The sequence below is a fragment of the Bos mutus genome, chromosome 2 (assembly GCF_027580195.1).
Source record: "Bos mutus isolate GX-2022 chromosome 2, NWIPB_WYAK_1.1, whole genome shotgun sequence".
Taxonomy (NCBI): domain Eukaryota; kingdom Metazoa; phylum Chordata; class Mammalia; order Artiodactyla; family Bovidae; genus Bos; species Bos mutus.
Window position 1 is genome coordinate 135002446 of NC_091618.1, and position 27804 is coordinate 135030249.

Genomic DNA, 27804 nt, shown 5'->3' on the forward strand with positions numbered 1-27804 from the left:
ATTTTAAGTGCTGTAAGATGTTAAATAATTACAAATTTATTACTATAAAGCTATGCATTCTCAATGAGGGCAATATCACACCCAAAGGGGTGAAAATTGGTTTTCATCTGTTGTGTACAAGCACAGATATAGTTACGGTTTCGTACATAAGCAAATATAGAGTATATCTGTGGTATTACAATTACATGGAGAGAGGCAGTTAGGAAAAAAATGTCTACAGAGGTTCCTTAGAAGATCAATAATAAAATATTGGGAAAATGGAACGTGTTTCAGAGACCTGGAAAGTGTCAACTCTGCCCTGATAAGGCCAGTGAACAGTGAACCTCCCATGGATGGCTCCTTAGACAGCAGCCCAAGCTTGGTGACTGTGGGCAGGAGCAACAGAATGGAAACAGGCCCAAGCTCTTCCTACCTAGGTGGGGATGAGTTGTATTTTTGAGGCCAATTGATGACAGGTTTTGAAGCTGGACAGAGGTTCATTACACTGTTATTTTTTGCACAGGTTTGATGTTTTCTGTAAACATTTTTTTCATGGACATTTTAACAAAACCAAAATAGTGGTCCAAACTCTTAAGCAAAAATAAGTGCTACAAAGAAATTATATTTTACAAACACCCTGTTTGTTCTAAACATTCAGATTTAGAAGAGATCTTTCAGTTTTATTTCAACATGAGCTAAATTTAAGAATTTACCCTAGTCTTCTATTTTCCAGCGTTGTTAGAAGAGCTAAATGATAATATAACTCATTACAAAAATATATGGAAAAGTACAAGAGCTGATGTAAAATGGTAATCAAGGGTCCAGCCATCAAAGGATTAGAGTAACTGAAGAAGAAAACCAGCCAGGCTGTAGTCTGACAAAGGATGTGCTGATTTAACAAAGTGTCATCTAGGAAGGCCATCAAATGTTCATGGTGGCAACTCCCAGCCTGAGAAGTACTTCCGTGCAGTGACTTCCTACCTTTTTTTGTTTGTAAGTTTCCTTCATTTAATAATTTAGGGGTCTCTTAATAGTTCAAAATTTAAATAATTCATTAAATAGGAGTCATTTTTATAGGTAAGATAAATTACAGGATAATGTATTAATTTTGTTTTTGTTTTAATCAAAAAGCCTTAAAATGATCAGGAATTGATAAGAATGAGCATGAAGAATGTACATTTCAGACTTTCATCACCAGTGGGGGGAAAAAGCCTTTTTATAGACCTAAAACTGTCATTAGTGCATTTAGATTTTGGTGAAGGAAAATTTAAAATAACTCTACAATAATACAATGTTAATAGAAATGGGCCATGTATTGAGTCGTCATTTAAACATAAGTAATTTCTTGGTCCAAATTAGTGAAACCTTAAAAAAAAAAGGATTGTCTCTAGAGAACATCATTTGAGAACAATGCTTTTTCAGACACATTCTGATACTCAGATTCACTTTTTTATAACAGTTATAGATTAATTACATCTTTCTTCTAAAAAGCTGTCAGATTTCCATTTCTTCGGGAGATATTTTCAGCAGTGTGTTGTTCGATTCCACAGGTTAAGCTCTCTTCATTATTATTAAGAACTTCATACATACTAGAAAGACTGCCATTCACTGCTTTTTCGTCTTTCCGAAAAGACACAGGCAGACTTGAGAGACTAAAGCTGACGTCTTTAAAGGCATGCAACAAGAATATTCCCACAATGATTGTAAAGAAGCCACTCAGAGTACCAATGACATCATCAACAGGCATATCTTGCCATTCCTTAAAAAGAATAGCTGAACAAGTTATAACTGATGTTGTGAAGAACACGTAATATATTGGAGTCACGATGGAAGTGTTGAATATGTCCAGGGCCCTGTTTAGGTAGTTAATCTGTGTGCTCACACAGACTATAAGGCTCAGCAGCAGGATCCAGGTCAGGGGATGTTGTAGCACAGGTTTTCCAGCAAACAGCTCTTTGATAGCAATGCCCAGGCCTTTAGCACAGGAGACTGAAACTGCCCCAATTACAGAGCAGATTGTGATATACACAAGAATGTTTGTCTGTCCATGGCGAGGTCCCACCACAAAGATTAATATCAAGGACACAATGACCACAAGTGTTGCAAAGACCACAAAACCTGGAGGAGGCAAAGAAAAATTATATTTAGTTAAATGTTTAAGTACTTGATAAGAAGGAGAAAAGGTGTGGTCCTAAAATAAAAATTAGCTTTCTTATGCTGCCCCAACAAAAACACAGTCATAATAATTTAGTTAGATGTACACACTGGAAGATTACGCTTCATATTCACAAATTATTATACTATTAACATTTTTAAAGTAGTATCTTGGGCCTCATAATTATACAGATATCCCTTGATTAACATGGGATTGAGTTGCATGGATCCAATTATACATGGATTTTTTTTCCCCAATAAATACAGTACAATACAATCTGAAGGCTGAACCTGTGGATGTGGAACCTCAGACATACAGGATGGACTGTAAGTGGGTGTTCTCAGATATCCCTAAGCTCTGTGTTGTTGAAGGGTCAAATGTATATATGTCAAAGAAAACAGTATCAGGCTGACTCACAGCCATCCGTCCAAGAACACTGCCCTACTTCCACCCACTGGGGTGCTCTCATTCCAAGAATAGGTATAATACAATCAGAACAATCAGAAACCAGTGGAGAGAAATTATGAGATGACCTTGAATGCTCAATGATCTGTAGATGCTAAAGAACATTTGTCTAATAGGAGCAAATTTTTTAAATATTTAGGGACCAACCACTGGCGTAAAAAATCAATAAGAGAACTTGACAATAACTGTCGGGATCCAAGTTAGATAGGAGACTTGAAGCCAACATGATAATAGCTAATGACTGTATAGCACTACAGATCAGACACTTTTCTTAGCAATTTGCATCAATTAAGTCATTAAATTCTCACAACTACCCTGTAATACAGACACTGTCATTTGCAATTTTAAGATGAGGAAACAGAGCAGTTGTTTAATCTTTTAACTCCTTGAATTCTAGTAATATGATTTTTAGAGAAGGAAACACAAAAATAAGAATTTGTAAGGAGATGATAGAAACATGAAAGCCAAAAATCAGAAGATAGTAACTGATAACAGCAGATTCAAGAAAGCTGAATCCCACATCAGTAGTGATCAAAAATTAGAAAGTGACTCGGTGTGCTACAAAGAATGCTCTGAAGATACAAACTACCTCTAGAAGTGGGTTGAAGAAGAGACTAAAAACAGGAGGCCTAGCTAAAGTCTCTTCAAAGAGCACTGAGACCACGTCAGATCCCGGCCCAGTTCTGAATATCTCAGTGACCCGTCCCCTTGCCAGACCAGCTGAGTGCGTGGGGGCCTCACTAAAATGGGGCCCTGGAGGAAGGCATACGTCTATGATGGTAGCCATCTCCTCTTCCCCACTCAAATCCTAGATGCTGGCAAGCCAGATAGGAAACTTGGCTGGGAATCTGACCAGCTCAACTCTCAAGGCAGTCAAGGGTCACTAGAGAGGGGCCAAAACAAACAGAAGAAGTCTTTGTTAGTTCAACGTAGACAGAGGGAAACTTCAAAGACAATAATGAAATGAGAGGAATCAAAGCAGTCAAAATCTGAAGTAAAAGGAAGTACCCTGAGGTAGCTAGAGAAAGACCACACAAAGCAATGAAGACCCAGCGTAGCCAGAGAGAAATAAAAAGTATTTTGAAAAAGAATAAAATACAGTAAGACTAATAAAGTTTTTATTTTTTCATACCTGGATCTCCTAGCTTGTGAGACATTTCATTTAAGGTCTCAATCTCCTCTTCTTTTGGAGCATGAATAACCATAACTGTAGATCCCAGAATACTTAGCAAACATCCAATTTTTCCATGAAGATTAAGTCTTTCATTTAGAAAGTATGAAGAAAGAATGGCACTAAAATGGAGGGAAAGATGGAGGACTATTAATCAGCTACTTTTCTCATTTTTAAATATCAACACAACTTAAGAATTTAAATTACTGAACTCAAACTAAAACACTGAGCTTATAAAGATTCTAGCTTTCAGCCAAGGTAAAAAAAAATGCACATTCAATCATAAAATGAAAGTTTCTGGGAACCACCTGCTTCATCATACTCTTAAACCAGAATAGTTACCATCTTTCTACTGTAGGACATCAATATGAAATTTTACAATAAACAGAGCTATGATACAAATTTAAGAATCTAGGTCCATTTGGACTTATTTGCTCAACTTTATCCTTACTGAGTGATGAATCCATCATATATTTTCATTTAATTCCACATAACTTGCCTATTAATGATCAAGTTTTAATATTTTACAGCTAGTTTTATTGAAATCTTAAAAAAAGTATAAACCTATAAATAATGGCATAACAGAAAATTAAGAATAAAAGACATTACCATAATACATATTTATTACACATAATACACAAATAGCATCTTGTATCTTTATACATTATACAGTTTCTTGAAAATTATATAATTTTGCATACAATATAGATTTATGTAAATATTAATGTTAAAAAAAGGATAAAAATACCTATCAATCAACCATCTTTGGGAATACTAGCCAAAATCCAGACTTCAATATGGGCTTAGCTGTTTCGGCTAATGATTAAAACAACAGAAACAGGACAAGTCTTGGACTTGTTCCTTCCAAAAAAGTGTCCCAGGCCAGTCTTCAACCTTGCTCCAATCAATTACTTTCTAGAGAAGTTATAGAGATCTATTCATCACCAGTCACCACCTACCAAAGTATACACGGGTCAAATGATAAATACTGTTAACTAATGCAACTTGGAATTTTAAAATACTGCAATTAAAGTAGAACTAGTGTTGACTCTAAACACAAACAAGACAAAGCATAAAAGCATTTTCTCCCACAACTTGTTAGCTGGCCTATGCACAGAGAATAACATTTCAAAAGCAAACTACTACACAGCATAAAAAAAGTCTCAAGGTTGTTTAAATAAATATAAATTAAACTGAGCATGTGTAATTAGCAGGTACTGAATGCCTTAGAGATGAAACATTAACTGCTGTTTCTACACGTGAAGAGAAGGGTCCTCACCTTACTAGGACACTGAGTGCTCCTAAGGGAGTCACTAGGGTGGCTGGTGCAAATGCATATGCAGCAAAGTTGGCCACCTCGCCAGCTCCCACTTGGAGAAAGACAACAAAAGAAAATGCTCAGATAGGAACATATTTAGTCAAAACAGAAAAGGCTGCATTTTACATACATTTTTTAACACACTATTTAAATTGTTATTCATAAGGGTTCTCCTGTAAATTATCAACATTAGAATAGAATTCAAACCAACTAGAAACAATACAAACCTATAATTTTAATGGAAAATATCTAATTTCTATGTGGGTTTTTTTTTTTTTTTTTCTGGTTGGGCTGCGTGGCTTGTGGGATCCTAGTTCCCCAACCAGGGATCGAACCAGGGTCCTCAGCAGTGACAGCACTGAGTCCGAATCACTGGGCTGCCAGGCAATTCCCCTGTGTATGGGTTTTTTAAATCAAAAATTTAGTATTTATATCCTATGACAAACAAAAAATCAGCTTAAATAGATATAAAAGCCTTTTTTACTAGCTCTTTTCTTTTTTAAAACCCAACTCTTACATTCAGAAGATATTCTTGGGTTGCTACTATGCATCAGATGTTCTAGGATGAGGAAAAATAAAATAAGACATTTTAGTGAAGGGAAACAGACAAAACATAAAAATGAAGTAAAGTGTGCTATTCAGAAAACAAAGCAAGGGAAAGGAATGAAGAGCTGGTGCCAGGCAGATAATGTTGCCAGGCAAGGGTGCTTGGACAGAAAGTTTTGATCAGTCAGATATGGAGTGAGGGATTTACCAGCAGCTATGTGTGGGGGGGAAATGGGGAGACATCCCGAGCAGGAAGAACAAGTACAAAATTTTGAGTCAAGACCATGTCTGGCATGTCTGAGCAGCAAGGAAGCCAGAGTGGCTCATACAGAGCAAGCATGCGGGGAGTGGCCAGGGAGAACAGGACCTTTGTGAGTCTCTCAGTGGATTTCATCTGAGCTGAAAAGCCACTGAGGAATTTTAGCAGGGGAGGGACATGTGATCACATAAAATCACTCTTGGCTATGGTTTTCCAAAATGGTTATACACCTAGTAGTGTATGAGAGTTTCCTATTTCTCACTCTTCCCAATGTTTGCTAATCTGTTAATGGGAAACAGGATTATTTTATTATGCTTTGAATTTGCATTCCCCTTTTTCATATGTTTATTAGCCAAGTTAAATCTTTTAGTGAAGTAGTTTGGGTTTTTTACCAGTTTGTCTATTAGGGTATTTGTTTTCTCTGATTGATTTTAAGTAATCCTTCATATATTTTGAACACGAATATTTTCTCAGCTTCAAAAAAAGTCTTTGCTATTTCCCCATTTTGGTGTTTACTATGGGCTTCCCAGGTTGGCTCCAGTGGTAAAGAACCCACCTGCTAATGCAGGAGATGGAAGAGATCCCTGGGTTGGGAAGACTCTGGAGGAGGGCATGGCAACCCACTCCAGTATTCTTGCCCGGAGAATCCCAAGGACAGAGGAGCCTGGCGGGCTTCAGTCCACAGGGTGGCAGAGTCAAACATGACTAAAGACTTAGCATCAAGCAATTGTCAGTTCTGGCATTTTTTTGGCTTAGAAATCCTTTATCATCTTATCATCTTTAATTCACCTAAATTACTAATTTGAAATGGTTTTAGTCATGAATAGCTGAATTTTACTGAAATAATCATATAATTTTCTCCTTCAATTTAACACAGTAAATTACAGTGACTTGTTTTCCAAGATTATGCCAATTTTGCATCTGCAGAATAAATCTAACTTGCTCATATTATTTTGTTTGTGATTTTTACATTTAGGTTTGTGAATGAGACTAGACTTTATTTTTCCCTTCTTATTCTGTCCTGATCAGGTTTTCGTATTAGGATTATACTAGCTTTTTAAGAAGAATGAGGGAACCCCTTTTTCTATTATTAAGAAACTTCTTAAGACTACAATTATTTCTTCTTTAAATGACTGTGTAATTTACCTATGAAACCATCTGGGCTCAGGACTTAGTACATGCAAAGGTTTTAAAACTACAGCTTCAACTGGGTTAAGCTAGAGGAGTATTCCAGTTTTCTATTTCCTCATGAGTATTGATACACTTTACCTTTCCATAAATTTTATCTATATTTTTTATCAACTGGATGTTTTTCATAATATCCTGTTAATATCTATGAAACCTTAATTACATCACCTAGCTATTCTATCTTTTCCTTTTCTTGATCAGTTTCAACAAAAGGTTTGTCAAATTCATTATTCTGAGCATTGACCCAAATCTCGCTTTAATACTTTGTTTTTCTATTTAAATACTTTTAGCTCTTCTCTTTACTCCTTCTATGGTTTATTCTACAATTCTTTTTCTATTTTCAACTAGATGCCTCATCTTTCTTTTCAATTATATTTATTTGAAACTATAAATTTTACTCTACTTCAGTTTTATTCCCTAAGTTATGATATTTTGTATTCTGTATCAACATACTGAAGTATTGTTTAAATTAAACATACTTTTAAAATATTTTAATTTCCATTCTGACTTCTTTGAACCATGGGTTACATAAAAGCGTATTTCTAAATTTCTACATGTATTTTTCATGTTGTATTTTTGTTACTGATTTCTAATATAATGATAATGATCTGTGAAAAACTTAATTAAATCCTTTGAAAAATTTCAAGACTGGCTTTATGGTCCAGCAAATAGTTCATCTGCATCAATATTCCATATGCACTTGAAAATAACGGAGACCTGAAGTTGCTGAGTTCAGTGAGTTAAGTTAAATCTGCTGTTCATATTTTCTATCACCTTAAGAATTTTCCTCTGCCGGTCCCATCAACTGCTCAGTGTCATATTAAAATCTCACTATATGAACCTGGATTTGTGTATTTCTCCGTGCTGTTCTGAGTTTCAAGGCCACATTATTCGTTTTATGTATTTATTTATGGCTGTACTGGGTCTTCGCTGTTTGCCTGTGCAAACATTCTTCAGTTTTCGGTGCGCGGGGGCTACTCTTTGTGGCGGTGCACAGGTTTCTCCTTGTAGTGGCCTCTTGTTGCAGAGCACGGGGTAAGGCTTAGCAGGTGCTGATATATGGGCTAAACTGCTCCAAGGCATGTGGGATCTTCCCAAACCAGGGATCAAACCCATGTCCCCTGCAATGGCAGGCAGATTCTCATCCACTGTGCCACCAGGGAAATCCTCAAGGCCATATTATTTATATATATTTTATCAGTCAGGACTGATAAAACCTCCTGAGTTGAACCCTTTGTTTTTAAGAAATAATCCTCTATCTCCAGTGTTGTTTTGGTATGAAGTTTATTTTTTCTAAAACAATAACAGAAATGTCAAGTTTCTTTAGGCATGTTTTTCCATCCTTCTCTTTCAGCCATTTTATATCCTCATATTTTACAGTGTACCTGACAACAGGCATGAAGTTTATTATTTGTTTTTATAATTCCTTTGTCTTTATAATAATAATCTTTGTCTTTAACTGGGCCATTTCATGCACAGTAGTTGATAGACCTGGATTTAAATATACCTGAGGCTGATTCATGTTGATGTTTCGTAGACACCAACACAATACTGCAAAGCAATTATCTTTCAATTAAAAATAAATTTTAAAAATAAGTTAAAAAATAAATATACCACATTTTAAAAGACTTTCAAGAGTTTAAATATTAATAATGTAATACTTCAAATATTCAGAAAAACAGAATAAAATATAAATGACAGCTATATATCCACCACCCGAGTGGTATCACCCTTCACAAGTTCTCTCTTTCAAAGGGGCCTGCTATGGAGTCTGTAGTTACCTCTAGGGCAGGAGTATCTCCAGCTCATCCTGAGCTTCATGCGTTTCCTGGCTAGGTAATTCTTAACTATCATGTTGGCTCTTTAATGCTTTTAAGAGGATGCTTTTTTATATCCTGTCCAGTCTTTCAACTTGTTTTCAGCGAATCTTATTATTAGTTTCATCTTCAAAACATCCAGAATTCTACCACTACTCACCACACTAACTGCCATTACTCTGGGTCCATGCCATTATCACCTCTTACCAAATTATTTCAATAGCTTCTTACTGGTTTCTCTGCTTTTGCCCCTATACAGTCTATGCCTCCACACAGCAGCCCAAGAGTTCCTATTAAAACCTGAGTCTGTACATGTTACCCCTTTGTTCAAGCCTCCAATAATCCCCCATCAAACATAAAAGTCAAAGTCTTTTCTGTGACGTACAAAGCCCCATGTAATCTAGGTCCTCATTACTTCTCTAAACTTAAGCTCAACGACTGCCCTGCACTCCCACTCCGTTACTATCCTTATCTCTTTAATGGTTCCTGAGGTTTTAGTAATCCAGTGCTGTACAACAAAGCACCCCCAAAACTGGCAGCTTAAAACAACAAATGTCAGCCGTGTTTTCTGTTGGCCAAGACAATGATTTCTCATAGTTTCTGATGATCAGCAGGTACTTCTCAATCAGCGTCTTTCAAAACGTTGCAGTCGAGATACTATCTGGAGCCTGTGCCTTGCCACAACCTGGAGGACTCACATCCAAGGTAACTCATGTGACTGTTAAGGCAGTAACTTGAGTGTAGCCTGGGGACCTCTCCTCAGGCTGACTGTCCTCCAGCACAGAAGTTGGCTTCAGAATGACCAATCCAATCAATTAAGGCAAAACCTTAATGCCTCTGATGACTTAAGTCACAAGTCATCAACTCTGTTGTATACTTTGATCATAACGCATTAATTCAGTGTGAGAGGAGATAATACAAAGTTGTGACTACCAGGGAGCAAGAAGCTTTGTGGGCTATCTTGGGTTCTGCCTACCACATTTTAACCCGCCAGGCATGGTCCTGCTCACTGCCTTCATGTTTATTATTTCCTCCTGCTTAAAATGTTCTTCACCCAAATACCCATATGGTTCTTCACCCAAATACCCCTCACTTCCTTTATCTTTTACTCAAATATTATCTTTCCAATGAGGCCTGCCCTGGCCCCTCGACTAAAATATAAACCTATCTATCCTTCCTTTTACTACATCCCTTCTCTACGTACTACTAGCAAATGTCAGCATTTATCACTAACACACAGTTTAGTTTATCTTCTTTACTGTTGTCCACCTAGAAAGTAAAGTCTCCTGTGGATAAGAAGCACCTAGAACACCTGACACACAAAATGATCAAGAAGTATTTCCTGAATGAAGAGTTAAATTGTCTCTTTGTTATTTCAACTGCCCTTAGAAAAAAATTTTACATAATTCAATCCGGAATATTTTGAAAGCTCAGTGTCTTAAGGATCCCTCTTTCTATGTACCTTTTAAAAGACAATCATCAGAGCCCCCTCGCCTGCCCCCTTGCACCCCTCACAAGCATCCTACAGTAATAAACCTACTTCTTGCCTATCAAAAAAATAATACATAAATACACAAAATGTAATCATCAAAGTATGCACGGAAGTCTTAGCAAATGCATACCTCCTTTCTAATTTGGAATGAAAATCAAAGGAAGGACAGGAATGCTTTCTATGATCTTTCACTTAAGATCACCTTAAACTGAGCATAACTTTTAAAAATACATATATATGTCAGGCATGTTTTAATCAGATAGACAAAAGTTTTCTCATCCAAATTAAATAAACTATTAAACTGTTAAGTGACTTATACAGGCTTAAATTTTACATATTTTGAGTTCTGTTCATCAAAAAAACCCAGAATTTAAAGTTTTAAAATTTGCTGGTAATATAAATATGGTAATATGTAAAATAGTATACATAAATATTTCAATATACACCTATAGTATTTTCTTGAAACATCCTCTATACATACTTGATAGCAGTCCAGCCCACCATAACCATTCTTTGAGATACGCATGGCCACCTTGACCTGTCAATGAAAACATATTTCACTTTTTTGGAAGATTATTAGACTTCAATATATTTATGACAACAATTAGTAATGACAGATTTTAAAATATCATTTGCTTATTATTACTATATTGAATAAAGGTTTCATCATGATTACACCGGAGAAGGCAATGGCACCCCACTCCAGTACGCTTGCCTGGCAAATCCCATGGATGGAGAAGCCTGGTAGGCTGCAGTCCATGGGGTCGCTAAGAGTGGGACACGACTTCACTTTCACTTTTCACTTTCATGCATTGGAGAAGGAAATGGCAACCCACTCCAGTGTTCTTGCCTGGAGAATCCCAGGGATGGAGGAGCCTGGTGGACTGTGTCTATGGGGTCGCACAGAGTCAGACACGACTGAAGTGACTTAGCAGCAGCAGCAGAAGCATAATTACAAAGGGGATTTCTTAGATAATATTTTTATGATTATCTTAAAACAGGGGATGTGAGGATCACAAGAACGTGAATGAAGGAGTTAAATCAATCCTTCTATTTCAGTTCATAGTTCATGCTTTTGTTTTGTGAACTTACCTTCAATAAACAAAGTGAACCAATCAGAAACAGCTCAACTTCTAGTGAATGAGATAGTGGAGAAGCCATTTAGGTGTGGGTTGGCCCCACTTATGAGGTAGTAACCCTGGAGAAAAGGGTCCTTTATTGACCAGAACATAAAAAGTTTGAGCACTGCTCACAGTCTGGAGCTTCCAGGATATTCATCCTGCCTTTTCCTCTAGACCATCCTTCGCTTTCCTCTAGACCAAACTAACAAAATTCAGAAGCAATCAGTACTTAACCCATTATTCAAAAGAAAAGGTCAATGTGAATGAACCCTTTGATAAGCATATCCACATGGAAAGTGTGAGTACCTGACTTAGGAATGAGGATATACTTGTTCAAATAGTATATGCCAATACTTTCTCCTTTCTGCACGAAATCCAATTGAGGTCATTATTTTAAGAGCTTGATTAGGTATGGCTATAGAAATGGCACAGAAAAGAAGGAGGAGGTAATTTTTTTTTACTGCCAAAGCAGATTTTCCTATGAGAACAGAACTGGGTCTAAAACTGAAGCAGAGGCTGAATGACAGAACATGGCCAGAATGCAACATAAAGCTGGAAGCTGTTATGATACACCAAAGTTAGAGGGCATTCAATCACATCAGGCATTTTCCAGGGGCTCATGGCTTGTCAGTAGTTTCTGGGGATCAACCTATACCACCAATCAGAATTTCACTCAACTGAGTACACCTCAACCCAAAGAAGCCAGCTCTCCTTCCTGCCAATTTGAGATCAGGAAGGAAAATGTCTAAGGAAAAAACAAACTTACTATCATAGACAAAAGAGCCTAGCCTTTGATAGGATTCTGATTCTATCCATATAAGCTCATTTCCTTCTCTGCAGACATATCAAAATTTAAAGAAAGGGCTGGATGCTAACTGGGTATTGGTCCCTATTCCCACTTTGATAATAACTGCAAGAGTGAGTAGTTAACTTATTTTGACTTTTTATTTTTCTTATTACAAAAGTGATTCTCTATAAACATTTACAATTCTTACAAAGTCCAAAGTTTTGAATATAGTCACCAGGAATGAAGATATAGTCTTCTACAGTCAAAGAACCCAAATATCAATGGATATTTGGACCCAAATATCATGTGTTCCACAAAGGAACACAATGATGCCATTTCAAAGTTACACAGGGCATAAATAACTTACCTGCTCTCGTGGAGCCTTTTCTGGCAAGTCGTAGAAGGCCTTTTTTTTTCAAAATGAAACTCCCTCCAATGAAAATACTGGAACTCATAGCCAATCCCAGACCAATATAAAAGTCATACTTTCCATGCCCCTGGCTCATTTCGCTTGTTACTTAAAAAGCTACTGTGAATCACATTGATCAAGAGCACAGAAACTGTTGGTGCTGGAGGCAGGATGATGCAGTCTTCAAATCTAAAGAGGGAAAACAAAATGAAATTTTCACAGAATGACAGGATGCATGATCACTGCAAAATTTTACTGTTTCTTTTCTCATAAAATAATACTTTTTATTACTACTATTAATAACATAAATATATTCACCATTTGTATTTAGCACTAATCTAATTATATATCCTCCAATTATGGAAAAAGATGGGATTGTGATATAAAACCAAACTTAAAAACTGGGACTTCCCTGGCAGTCCAGGGGTTAAAACTCCATGCTTCCACTGCAGGGGGCAATGGTTCAATCCCTGATCAGGAAACTAAGATGCTACATGCTGTGCGGTGCAGCCAAAAAAGAAAAAACACTGAACTCATAGGAACAGAAAACTCTGAAAGGTGGGGGTTAAGGGGTAGGGAAAGGGAGCGAAGGTGGTCAAAAGGTACAACCTTCCAGTTATAAGATTAATAAGTGACATAGTTAACAATACTGTATTGCGTAGGCTAGTGAATGTGGCTAGACAGTAGATCTTAATTCTCACTACAAAAAAAAAATAAAAACCCATTTAGCTATGTGTGGTCATCGATGAACGTTAACTAAACTTACTGTGGTAATTATTTTATAATATATACCTTACGCGGTACACCTTAAACTAATACAATGTTACATATCAACTACAATTCAATAAAACTGGGGAAAAAATAAAAGTAAAACCATATTTAAATTGATTTTATAAACTCTGGTTTCGTATTTTAAAAATGTTTCCTGTCTTAGCTGCACAGTCCATAGTTAACAAACTTTCCTAAGAAAAAAAAACTCCTCAGAATGAAAATGAGGCATAAAAATACACAAATCTAGTTTACAAAAACATTTACCAGTTTTACAAATGTGTCTTTCTGAATATGCTATACAAAGAAACAAAAAATTTTCTCAAGCATACATTTTCTTCTTAGAAATCTATGTAGATGTAAGTATATGGTAATTTATTTCTTATGTAGCCCATTCAGGAATGTGTAAGGAGAAGGCAGATGTCACATTATTTTGTTATAGTAGAGAATGAAGTCTAGCAGACAGATGTTTGTCAGGGTTATGTGTGTGGTACTCTTGGCCCTTTTAGAAAACAGGAGGGTCATGGAACCTAGAAGACTCAAGCTATAAGACCAGAAAGGATGCGATGGCTTACCAAAGACTACAGTTTTTTTCAAACAGCCCAAACTCAGAACTCTATTGGCAAATGAACTAAATTGGGTAGAAAAGCAGAGGAAAAAGCACTTACTCGGCTGCAAGGTTTACTACTGGTTATAACAAACTGCCAGCCCAACTTTCTGATATGTCTTGAGATGTTTTTAGTCCCACAATTTAACAACTGAATCCCAGAATTAATCTACAATTCAGTCAGGATCCTTAGTCATTAACCCTCACCGACCAGCCAGATTTTTCCATTCTTCAGGTTACAGGACACTGGCCTTTAACAAAAGCAACTTAATTTCCTATCTACCTGCCCCTCAATTACCTTATCCATCCACGCAAACAGGTTTTACTGAACATATGTTCTGTGCACTAAGCAGTATGATCAGCTGTTTGGATAAAATGGTAATAGCTTTTAGACTTCAGTGGGGAGACAGACAAGGGCAAGATTATAACAGGGGGTTGGGAGGTAAGTGAAATAGGTGAGGGAGATTAAGAGGTACAAACTTTTAGGTACAAATAAATGACTCACTGAGATGAAACATACAACATGGGGAACATAGTCAATACCAATGTAATATCTTTTTATGGTGATAGAGGGTAACTAGGTTCATCAAGGTGATCGTTTTGTAACATATAAAAATATAATTAATCCTGAAATGAATTTCTAAGGTCCCAGGCTGCTGAAATTGTGAACTAATTGCATCCTTAAGCAAATGAGCCAACATAAAAGTGGTTCAATTTTTTTTTTTTTAATATTTTGCACTTGGAACATAGCATTGTGGGTCAATTATACAGTTAAAAAAAAAAAAAAAACTTTCAATACTAAACTTCCAGTTATGAAAAAAATACCTTAAAAACAGTACTTACTGTAATTGCACAATAAAGTTTGACAATTTTCTTAAACACAAAAGAATGAAACCCTCGGCTATAGTTTTTCACATCTAGTGGCTTAGTTTGAATCAATTCCCTTATTTCTCCTTCTTATTAATAAATATACGAAAATGAAAGAGAAGTTCTAAACCTATAATTAAACTACTCTATTAACAAAAGAAAAAAAGATTATAACAAAATAAAAAGTGTGTTTACAGGTTCCCACCATACCCTACAATTTGTTTATCCATGTTTATGACTCAGTTACCCTCAGCAGAAGGCCAGCTTCCGGGCTCCTGCACAAGAGTCACCTTTATTTATCCTGTGTGCCAAGTATCCAGCAATCTCAAACTATGTCAGATGTATTCTGGGTGAATACTGACGAATGGAATCATATGATTGGCCCTAAAAAATAAAGCTGGCTATTTATGAGTAAGAAAACCACTGCGTCATTCAGCTTAGCATTCTAAAACGTAACCACTGTAAAACATAGCCTATAAACTGAAAAACTATAAAAAGTTGTCAAAGTAAGCTGGGAAGTGATAGTACCACATACAAATGAACATGCAAAGATGACAGTAACAATGGCTGGAAAATGAGAGTAAAGAAACCCAGCCACCGCTAAACACTTCAGCCTACTTGGCAGATATATTCTTCTAATAAGCAAGAGTCATCTAACTGAAATGAACCATCCTCCTTTAACCACTATGTTCATGGAACAACGTTCTTAATTACCATCCAAGTTCTACTGAGGAAGTAACTAATTAAATCTTTGAAAATCTCCCTTTTGAAGGTTTGACTAAAACAAGCCAACTGAAGAGTCTGAATATCCTAGAATCAATAAAACAAAACCTTGTTATCTGCAAGGACCATACTCAGAAACAAGCCAAGCATATCTATAATTCCAATCCCATTATAAGGATAGCCTCACAAATCCAAATTGAGACTTCATAAAACTGACCTTCAAATACCAAATGTGTAGCTACCAACTTACTAATATTTACTAGTGCTTAAAGTTGAGCGACTCCACTTTCACTTTTCAGTTTCATGCATTGGAGAAGGAAATGGCAACCCACTCCAGTGTTCTTGCCTGGAGAATCCCAGGGACGGGGGAGCCTGGTGGGCTGCCGTCTATGGGGTCGCACAGAGTCAGACACGACTGAAGTGACTTAGCAGCAGCAGCAAAGTTAACTTTCCACTAAATGGCAAATTACAAGTAATGTAAGGTCTAAAATTAAGATCCAATATATTATGCTGCCTTGACACCTGGTAAAACTGGGGTGACTTAACCACAAGTTTCGGTCCTCCCCTACTCTGCTTTCATGGACAGGTCCCAAAGTCAAACAGCCCTCCTTATCACGGAGACCAGGCACACCTCCTGCTTATCCCTGAGTAGTGAGCTTCACTGCCTTGACAGACTGCAGAATTATTAAAGCAAGCCAATCACATCCTCCTGCAGGAACTGAGGGGCCCCTCAACCTCCTGCTTGCCTCACAGAGGTCCTGGTTTTTTACTCTGCAGCATGTGTGTGGCCCTGTGTAGTATGTGGTGTACTCCTCCTAGACATGTAAAAGTGACTAATGAACTGTTGTCTAAGAAACTGCTCTCACGTGCCCAGTGTCTAATGTCATGGGGAGGAAATCTTCTCCAGCAACGAGGTGAAGAAGAGATGACTAAACCAACACATTAAGTCGGAATCTTATTTTACCCTATGATCACTGAAAGTCCACTGTTCTTAACTCTACTGTGTCTATATATAAATTTTCTCTATATTTTACATAAAGTTGCACGTTGCTATTTAAAATCTTTTCCCCTCTTTTCTTTTTATTGTTACTGACTTATTGTGGAAAGCTTCAAGCATACAAAAGCAAAGAAGGAAGTTTTTGATCGGTTGGGTCAATCTTACTATGCACATGGCTTTGGAGAGCTGTACCCCTTATCCCAAATTCATTTCCAAACACAGAATCATGGCTCCCTTCATACAAGTCATCACTACCAGGACATACCACAGCTCCTCACAACCTTCTCTCCACTATGTAAGAGGATGCTCTTCACTTCAGGCCAGGTCACACTTCAAGTTGTGCTATAAAGACTTGTCCTGTAGCTACAGCCCACAGGCATTTTCTCTCCTGTGCAATTATTTTATTTACAGACAGGTTCATAAAATTTATTTCCCAATTACTATTCTGTCTTTGAAGATAAATTCTAAGTTTCTTAAAGACAATGACTAGTTATTCGTGGTGGTCTCCCCAGAAAAAGGCACTCACTTATACTGGCAAACCTGATTCATAAGCTTTTCTAAAATTAAGGTTATTTGTTGTATGTGTTTGTTCACTTACTGAATACACCAGTGTGTACATGGGTGGGGAAGGATGCCAAGTAACATAAAAGTTGCATACCATCAAGCTATAAAGCAGCCTTCAGCCACTAAACTAAGTAAATGAATCACCTCATGTGACTTACACAGCAATGAGTCAGAATCTGTTTCCAAGCGCAGAGAAGTTCCTCCGTGCTACGTGGGGACAACAATGAACACCCAGAAGGATGTTCAACTCCCAAAGCAGCAGCCAATGATATAGATCTGTGGAGAATGTTACACAGAAAATGAAACAAAATTAAGGGGTCTAATCCGATGCAAAGAAGGTGGATACAGAATAATGTAGAATAGGACTAAAAGATGGGTGGGTTTTGATGCTCAATGAAGCATGAAATTCAGAAGACTATCTTCATTTGATTTGTTGTTAATGTTGTATAGTTTTTGACTATTGAATTTATGAATACAACTATATACAACTGCTTTCATTTTAAAAACCATGTTGTATTTAGGTATCCAATAGTTTATATAAAAATATTATTTTTTGTTCAATTAAAAAGAAAAGGAAGGAAAGAAAATGGACATCAGCATGAATGTCCTGAAAGGAATATTTGCTTCACTATTCTCAGACCTGGTAATGTTCTGTTCCCACTCTGTGTAACTAAAGGTCAATCACAGCCAGGAGAGCCTGAAACAGAGATTATTTTTTATTTCTCAAGGATCTGCTTTAGGCAGAGCCAGATTTAAAAACAGTTAAACAAGGAAACTTGCTAAGTTTCACTTCAACTAGGTTCCCAAGCCAGAAATGACGAGTCCCAGGTGGTAACCTGCCCATCTTACCTCTCAGAGGGACTCAGGTGAAAGGTCCCAGTCCGCTACCCCTGACTGTTACAGTTTAATTTTTGTGGTAATCTGTTCAATAAACATACACTAAGCAGCACACGTCCCAGGCACTGGCGTTATAAAGATGACCAAAAGTTCCTGTCCTCAAGGATTCCACAGCTAAGTAAGAATTCTGAAAATAAACTATTCAAATTTTAAACACACTTCCAAATTTTAATAACTTTTAGAATTTTCAGCTTGTTCTAACAGGCACTTGATTTTCATAATTGATTTCATTAATATCTGTGAACACTTACACTGTTAACTTTCATCAAATGCAATTATGTCAAAAGTGAAATTAATACAGCTCAAAGAAAAAAAATTATGAAACTGGTCCACTTCCTTCTAAAGCACAGAGAACATACAATTTAAGGAAGAGGAAAACATGGACCGGTATTCTAACACCTATATGAAAAGCCTGAAGTAAGATTTGTTTTGGGAATTCCCTGGCAGTCTAGAGATTAAGACACAGTGCTTTCACGCCCTGGTCCCAGGTTCAATCCCTGCACAGGGAAAGATCTTACAAGCTGCAGCACAACCCACCCCACCCCCCGCCAAAAAAAAACCATGAAAAAAAGAAAAAGATTTACTTTGCAAAATGACATCATCAATTTCAAAGTCAGCTAACTTTAAAAATCACACCTATTTATTTAACAGTTTTAAACTTGTCACAGCACTTTTGACATTTTATTTTCACAAGAGCTTACATGTGATAATGTTAAGTAACTTCTCATGCAGCTGGTGAGTAGCAGACCTGGGATTAGAAAATGAGTCTCCTCATCCTCAGCCTTTTGCGTTTTCCATTAGTTTCCTTTTAGTCCCCAGGCTGGAACACAATCAAGGGGCAACTCAAACCAGGTTCTCAGTGTAGGTCAGTCTTCATGCCCAACCTGCTTCTCGTGTTCGAACTGTGGCTTCACCATCCTTCATCACCCAAATTGCCTACAACGGCCAAGGGTGCCAGATGGATTCTCTCTCTGAGAGAAGCCAGCCAGTGGCTGGCTACCCACTATTTACAAAAAGAATTCCAAATTTTGTAACCCAATATCTAAGACCTTTCACATTTGCTCCAAACCTGTATTTTAAATCTCTGCTTCCCAATACTGTATTTCATATACTATGGCTCCACCCTAGGTGAACACACTGCTGCCATTCTTACTTATTCCTTTCACTCCTCTGTATCTTTTTTACATTATTCCTTTCATCTTTAAAGACCTACTTCAAAAAAGCACCTCCACAATGAAGCCCTGCTTGAATTCCATAAACCAATTTTTTTCTGAATGTGCTAACCTTTATTCTGAATCTTTCTGCGGACACTTTTCCAGCCTCTATTATGATTACTAATGTACATGATTTATACCCCCCTCACTGTGACGCCCTATGGACAACGGTATGCTTATTTCATTTACTCAGTCAACAAATAACTGATTTACAGTAAATGAATACATACTATGTTCAAAAACACGGCTACACAGTGAATACAGCAGACCAAAACCCTGCCCTTGAGTTTACCTTCTGTTGGCAAATAACGTTAATTTGGAAAGTGGTGAATGATACAGTGAAAAGTAAAGCATGTTAAAAATATTGAGTAATCTTAAAGATATTGGGTAATATAAAGTAATTGGGTTCAGGGGCTTCTATTTTAACTAAGTTGGTTAGGAGGCCTATTGGACAATGTAACATTGAGAGGCTTGAAAGAAATAGTAAAAGAACAAAGCATAGAAAGAAGCAAGTGCAAAGGCACTAAGGCATGAGCAAGCACGTAGTTTCTTAGGAAAACAAAGGCTACTATAACTGACACTAACTGAATCAGAGGGCTTCCCAGGTGGCTCAGTGGTAAAGAACTGGCCTGTCTAGCAAGAGATGTGGGTTCGACCCCTGGCTCAGAAAGATCCCCTAGAGAAGGAGATGGCAACTCACTGCTTGGCGGGCTACAGTTCACGCAGTAGTAAGAGAGTCCAACGCTGTTTAGTGACTAAACAACAAAAACTGAAGGAGGGTAGGTGGGATACCTCAGCAAGGTGTTTTTATACACTAGAAATATCCTCAAGAGTATAACTGTTTCTTATTATTATGTCTCCCTAATAGTAATAACTACCACTCTGGTGTGATTGATACACATTAATTCTTTTTTTTTTTTGGATACACATTAACTCTAATCCACACAATAATGAGAAAAAGCTATCATTACCCCCCACCTTTTAGTTAAAGAAACCAAACCTCCCAGAGGTTAAATCTCAAATAGAGGATCACATAAAAGTTGCACAGCCTGAAATGAAACCTAACTGTCCACTGGACTCAACTTCTATACAGACTACCCACATCTAAGAGTTCTCATTATTTACTTCTGCTTGGTTTCCATTGCTTTAATTTTTTCCAGCCTCTCCTTGGGCTAATTATTTTTAAACGTAGTAACTATAAATACTATGGAACCTAACTTTCCAATCCTATTTAGCAACAGTAATTATAAATTAAAATTTTAACTTACATGTAAGTTTAATATGGTCTCTTATGAATAAAAGGCTGGAAGAGGTTAGAGATGACTTATTCATTCTCATTTCCTCGTAAATAAAACCCTTTATTCTCATTTAAAGTTTTAAGCCCTGGCAGAGTGGCTCCAGCCTGGAAAGAAGAAAATACAGAAGTAGCAAAAGGAATGAATAGTTACTGAATACTTTTTTAAATTTAGCTACTAGCCTCCATACTCATTTTACTTACCAACTAACATAAAACCTACTCAACTGAGCATAACATACTGCTTCAACAGACAGCTTACGGGTATGAAACAAAGATCTCTATTCTCTCATATTTATTGTTAGTACTTTTAACAAAAAAATGTACTAACTGGGTTCATGGTACATAGGGAATTTCTAGAAACAAAACTAAAACATAGCGTGTAGTAAATGAATTGAAAAATCTAGAAAAGAGATTCAAGAGACAAACACAAAATCAAAGGTATAATGAATTTTGTTCAGTTGTATGGTGAGGGAGAGAGGGTTCATTGACTTTATAAAAGTTAGGAAATGGCCATGCTCAAAACGTTACAGCGACATCTAAGGCTTGTTCCACTGTCAGTATCTCCGTGGTAGCTGAAACAATCTTTTAGAACTCATAACAAAGTGAAACTATTTTAATGAACAGGCGGCCCGAAAATGCCAGGCCAGGTTTCCATGGGATTTATTGGCAATCCAAATCATGTTGGAAACTCGATTACGGGGGAAATTACTTCCTTCTCAGAACACGCGTGGCTCAGTGTCTCCAGAGAAAAGAGGCGTCCCTGAGGAGTCCTCCCCGACCCAAAAGGGGCAGGCCTGCCCACAGTTAGCCCCTTCGCGCTTGCCTGAAATGAAGAAAAGTGGAGACCTCACCGAAGTTGGCAGGCCCGCCGCACGGCTTCCCCTCCGCTATCCGGCCCGGGTCACCTCTGCTCACACCCCCACACAGGCCGCTCCGGCTACCCACTCCTGAGCTCGCGCTGCCACCGCCTTCGTCTCCGTCCAGTGGGAGGTGTGAGCATCCAGGGCTGCAGCCGTGCGCACCGCTTCCTCCATGGGGGAGCGCCCGGGGGATCTTGTCCCAGACGACCTCCAGCCCCCACCACCGCCGCCGCCGCCACCGCCGCCGCCACCGCCACCACCAGGACCTAAAGAGACAGCTAAAGAGAGCCTGGGCGCGGCCGAGTGACGCAAGAGGCAGCGCGCGCACGCGCAGTGAGGCGCGGCAAACGCCCCGCCCCCGGCGCGCCTTCCGGATAAGGGGCGGGACAGAGGAAAGTGGTCTGGATTGTTGGCTGACCAAGTGATCAAAAGCAAATCGAATCAACGTCAAGAAGTACCATGTACGGTGAATTCCCACGCGCGGTTAGCACATGAAGCTATGTGTCTAAGCTATCCTAGGGAAAGGTGCTCCGAGAGGGCAAGAGCGGGACTAGAGTGAGAACCGGAGGCCCGGGCGAGTAGGAGGAGGCCAAGGGGTGAAACCGAGTGCTGGGGACGGGGCGGAGTTTGGCCTTCTCCGGGTAAGGCCTCCTCTTCCCAGATGGTAACTAACCGAATCCGAAACTATTCGTTACGTTCTTTGGGAGGGTTCATTGTTTGCTAAAAAGCCGACCTCCCTACACTTGGGAGATTTATTTTTCATGAGATGCACGGGAAACCCACTGTTAAGCTGCCCTGCCTTGGCTTCTTCTGGAACGTAGGAAGTTCCTGGGACCCATGATCATGGTTTCGTCGAAAAAGGACGAAGAGGGCTGGCTCATTTATTTATTAGAAACCAGAAGAGCAACTAGCTGGATCTGGAGTGAGACCTGCTAATAAAACAATAATACCTTGGTTACAGGTGCAATTCCTCTGGGGATATTTTTCCAGTTTTTGACTAGATACGGGAACACTATTATACCAAATTTAAATAATTTTGGGTAGGAATCTTTCTAAAATGAAGTCTGTGCTTATTTAGCCAGAAAATGCCAAATGTAATTTGCTTGTTTAGGACTGTAGTCTCATTGGACTATTATTTAGACTGCACAGTCCCTGACTACTCAGGTTTTGGTAACTATGCAGCTTCTAATTTAAAAGCTTTTAATCTTCCCTAAACTTGGCAACCAGACAACTGTCCTTTTTAGAATTGGCTCAGAGGAACTTTTTTGTTTACTTTTTTGGTCTCACCTGTTGTATCTAGAGGACATGGTCAAATAAGCAATTACATTGACTATTGAAAGATAGTTGACCAGCTGGTCTCTAATGATGCAGTAGAGTGTTAAAAATGGCTATAATTCTGTACCCACACATTTTGCAGAGTGGCTTTGCAGTTCTACTCCATCCCAACTCTGCCTTAGCCAAGAAAATGTGGTGGTTGCCAGCCTAAATCATCATAAGAAGTGTGGATTAGTTGGCTGGAGGAGACCAGGTGGAGCAGAGCACCTTGCAAAGCCACCTAACTGACCCAGAGAATAGACATAGGGCCACGTTGGTTGAGGTACACAAAACTGTCCTGTTGACCCGTAGATACATGAGAAAGAATAAAGGAATCTTCTATTAAGCCACTCTTTTTGACATGAATAAGTATGTAGCAATAACATAAATTCCAACAGGTACCTCTAAGAGGTAGGTGGCTGTAATGGAAGCAGTGGCTAGTTCATATGAGCAAAAACACTTTGAAACTATGTCGACCTAACAAATTTGCTCGCGCCTCTTTTCTGCCAGTATTGTAATCATACCAACTAAATCCTGCCTAATCTAGTCATCTCTCTCTCATCACTGTAGCTCACAGACTAATCTCAAATTCATTATCTGAAGTCACCACGCACCTGACACTTATTGTCTGCACGGTGTATTATTTTTATAAGTATATGTAATATTCCCTGCTAATGTGATACAAGCGCCTTAAATGCCCAGATAACTTCTTCAGCACCTGATGATGCACATCTTACATACCAGAAGTGTTCAAGCATTGATGATGAGATATTTTTAAACTTTTAAAAGTTGAATGCGTTTTCATATACTGCTAGTAGGATTGTAAAATGGTACAACCTCCTTATAAAACACTTTGGCAGTTTCTTAAAAAATTAAACATACACCAACCATATGATCCAATGATCCAGCTGTTCAACTTCTAGGTAATTTTACCCAAGAGAAATGAAAGCATATACCATTAAAAGATATAATGTGAATATAAATGAACATTCAATAAGTTTTATTTATAATAAAAAAATAGAAACAATCTAAACGTCTGTCAATACATGAATGGATAAACAACTATGGTATGTCCATATAGTGGAATACTACTGAGCAATAAAAGGGAATGAAATGTTGATACATGCTATAATATGGTGGCATGTCAAAGTAATTCTGGATAAGTGAAAGAAGCCAGACCAAAGAGAGAGTATATATAGATTATTACATTCATATAAAATTCCAGGAACTGGATGGTAATATATAGCAATAGAAAGCAGATGAATGGTTGGGAGTAGAGGGGGCAAGGACGGCAGACAGATTACAATGGGGTAAAAGGAAACTTTGAGAGTGATAGGTATGTTCACTGTTTTGCTTGTGGTGATGCTTTCATCATATGACATCATATATATTAAAACATACCAAGTTGTGTATTTTATATATGTGAAGTTTATTGCATGTCAATCATACCTCAATAAAACCATTAAAATCTACTTTTGTCATTGTTAAAGAAGTATAGGCAAGATTTATTAAGTACTATTTTTTAAAAATCATGAATTAGTAAATCAAAATTACTTCTCATATATAAATTATCCTTCAATTACTCTCCTGTGTTTCAGTTTTGTTACCATAGATGTCAGTCAGAAACATGAGAGTAGCATTTCAGATAATCTTTTAAATTTAGCTCAACCCCCTATTAGTAATTTTACCTTTTACACTGAAAAGTAAATAATGACATTCTCTAGCATTTTAATAGTTTATTATTATATACATTTTTCAATTAATATTAGTTTACCCAAGGCCATAGATAACTGACACATGTAGTAGGCATTTTCTAATACATTTGTTGGAGGAAGAGGGGATCGCTCTCTGAAAAAGTAATAACTTGAATTTTTGGGTAGAACACTAGGATATTTATTAAAAGCCAGACGTTGGCTTTTTTATATTTAATTATTTTAATGAGCATATGACACTGTTAAGAAATAACCACAGAATCCTTCAAAACTTGTACACATCTGTGTGTGTGCTCGGTTGCTAAGTCATGTTTGACTCTTTTGCAACCCCATGGACTGTAGCCCACCATGCTCCTCTGTCCATGGGATTTCCCAGGCAAGAATACTGGAGTGGGTTGCCATCAGATGTTGGCTTTTAACAGTTGCTTCACTTGATGAAATGTTGAGTGGATCAGGTGGGGAGTGTTATGGCCCCCCAAAGATATCTACAGTCCTCATCCTCAGAACCTTGTGAGTATGATTAAGTTAAGCATCTTAAGAAAATCCTGGATTGTTCAGGTGGGCCCAAAATAATCACAAGGGTCCTTGTAAGAGGGAGGAGGGGGCATCAGAGTCAAAGACTGAGATGTGACAGTGGAAGAAGAGAACAGCTTTGAAGATGGAGAAAGGGAAACAAGCCAAAGAATGTGCATGATCTCTGGAAACTGCAAAAGGCAGAGAATAGGTCTCCTCAAGTGCCTCTAAAAGGAATGTAATCCTGCCAACATCTTGACTTGAGCCCAGTTAAACTTGTGTTGGACTTCTGACCCTCACAACTATAAGACAGTAAGGTTGTGTAGCTGTAAATCACAGTTTGTGGTAATTTGTTAGAGCAGCAATAGAAAACCAACAGTGAATAAACATGCCAAAATAGGGAAAGAACACTGAGATCCTCCAGACATCTTCACCCAAAATAAAACGATTGCATTTTATAGACAGACAACATAATTTGAGCTTCCTCCACCTTCCAGCCCGTTATCTCAATTATTTTACATGGATCTGTTGTGTTTGTTACTTGATTGGCATCTCTCCTATCCTGCTTGCCATGGCACAATTCCAAACCCCACACTTACAAATTTCTTCAGCTGGAATTAATACCTTTTTTCTTTGAACTGCTAATATAGATACAGGTATCTGTTTATTTCTCTATTTCTTGACTGTGCCTCAGCTTTCCAAAACAAAAAGTCTTTTTGAAACTACCTATGATATGAGGTTAAAAATATGGTGTGATTAATATTACATCAAAGATGCTGGCATGTGATGTCTAAAGGTCAGCTGACAGGGATATAACTCATCAACAGAGGAAGTGGAAACTGGGGAGCACATCTAATTTTCTCGACTCAAATTCAGATATAGAGCTCAGGTTCAATAGTAGTATACTTGGCTACCAGCTACAACTAACAGTTTTGTAATAGTAACCAACCCAGGCAAGTTTTTGAAGAATTTGGCACTTACACATTTCATCCCAGAACCCTATGTAGAAACAGTTATCCATTTGGTGGTTTCTTAAAATGTTTTTTCCTGATTTCTATACAGATATACTGTGATCAAAATGTGAGTAATTAAATCTTTTTGGATAGAGCCTAAGGAAAAGTATTTTGCTCAAATATTTTTTTTCATTCAATAAAATTACTTTAGGATACTAATAAAGATTAGTGATAAGATTTTTGATGACAGTATTAAAATGTGTTATGATTCTCAAATTTTCAATGTATTTAAAATGTGTTATATACCTCAAAAACATGTAAAAGACATTAACATATTAAAATACAAATGGTTTTCTTTAATACATCATTTCATTGTATCAGAAGGTAGTCACTGGGTGGTGAATTCCTTCACACATCATAGATTTGCGTCCTAAGATATGCATGAGTGGACATTTTACATCCTGATGGAGACCTGGGCTATTTGTTTCTATGATGAAAATGGGAAGCATCTGATTGAGAAATTAAGATGATATGGAACCTGAGACCACACAAACTTCTCATGTAAAGGGCAAAAAAGCAACGAGTGTTCAGCTAGAAATAAGTTATTTTATTTTAAAACACATACATATTAATAAATATTATTGGAAAACTTAATAAATAGCCTTTTATTTACATAAGGCAATTACAACATGCTATGACTACTTCTATAAAGCAGAATATAAGCAAGTATTAGTCATTGACAAATATGTGTGTGTGCCAATTGGAAGCTCTCCTGATACATTTACATGAAAAAACTTTTATGCAACCAACCAACATTTTACATTTTTTATCTAGTTTTATTCCTCTTTCACAATTATATTCCATTTTACAAGAAAATTATTTAAAGAGGCAAAAACACTCAGGAATTCTACTGAAAAACAGTACTCTTAAATTTTTCCAAAGTGTAAAAACACTGACATGAGGTTGGGGTTGGGGGCAAATTATTATGGTCTGACAAATAAAGAGATTCTGCGCTTTTCAGTGTGACCCTTGGCACTAATGGTCTGGGAGTTCCTGACATCCACCTGGTGTCAGGTAGTTCATGGTCAGGGTTGAGCCGCTCGGAAGCAGGAAGTTCAGCATCACCCATTACAAAGTAAACACAACAGAATTCATCTGGTTTACAGGTCATTGATTCTTCTGCAGAACATACACCTTTGTGAAATGTCAAAGAAGCTCATCACACCATCAGAATGTGATCTCTCAGTGCAGCTCTTTAAAGTCCTTGTTTAATTTCCATATTTTACAACAGAATATATAAAACCCTTCTTTTTAAAACAAAAAAATAAAGGAAAATTAAAGCTTCATAGAATCATGCAAGCTTTACACCCAGTGCTTCCTTTGCTTACTCAGTGCTCGAAGTTGCATGGTCCTGAGCAGACAGGATGCCCAGTCCATCACTCCCAAGGAGTCCTGTACATGCACTCTGGTCTGAGGTGACCAGCATATGCTAAACATGCAAGTGCTCTTACACAGATATGGAGACCCATCCCACCCTTTAGAGGTAGAGAAACTGAGGCACAGAAAGGTTAAGTGACTCACCTACAGTTGCACAATTCAGAGGAAAATAGAGAAAATAACAAATAAATCCTCCCGGCTCATGCTCTGGGGCCTAGACTAAGCTTTTTATCATATTGGGTACATTTGAAATAGATGTTTATTTACATGATCATTGTTCTACTGAGTATCAACTTTTCACTAGACAGTATTTTTTGATGTAACAGAAAGTTACACTTTTTTTAAAATATAATTCTTTTGTTGCATTTAACAGT

General features: G+C 37.6%; 1 protein-coding gene and 1 pseudogene across 4 annotated transcripts; one reads left to right on the forward strand and one right to left on the reverse strand.

Annotated features, from left to right (window-relative positions):
* Positions 1-581: 581 nt before the first annotated feature.
* Positions 582-21759, reverse strand: NIPA2 (NIPA magnesium transporter 2). 4 transcript variants are annotated; one of them, XM_005888584.3, is made up of 6 exons: positions 21493-21759; positions 12666-12896; positions 10872-10928; positions 5050-5140; positions 3732-3892; positions 582-2097 (listed from the first exon to the last, which is right to left on the reverse strand). In XM_005888584.3, the coding sequence occupies exons 2-6, from the start codon at positions 12802-12804 to the stop codon at positions 1463-1465; spliced, it is 1083 nt and encodes a 360-aa protein (XP_005888646.1). In that variant the 5' UTR covers positions 12805-12896; positions 21493-21759; the 3' UTR covers positions 582-1462. The 4 variants fall into 4 exon arrangements, with proteins under 4 accessions (XP_005888646.1, XP_070216225.1, XP_070216219.1 ...); XM_070360124.1 differs by having other exon boundaries at positions 21465-21759; XM_070360118.1 differs by lacking the exon at positions 21493-21759 and adding an exon at positions 17392-17515.
* Positions 17457-17864, forward strand: LOC102273766 (DNA-directed RNA polymerases I, II, and III subunit RPABC4 pseudogene; annotated as a pseudogene).
* Positions 21760-27804: the final 6045 nt, after the last annotated feature.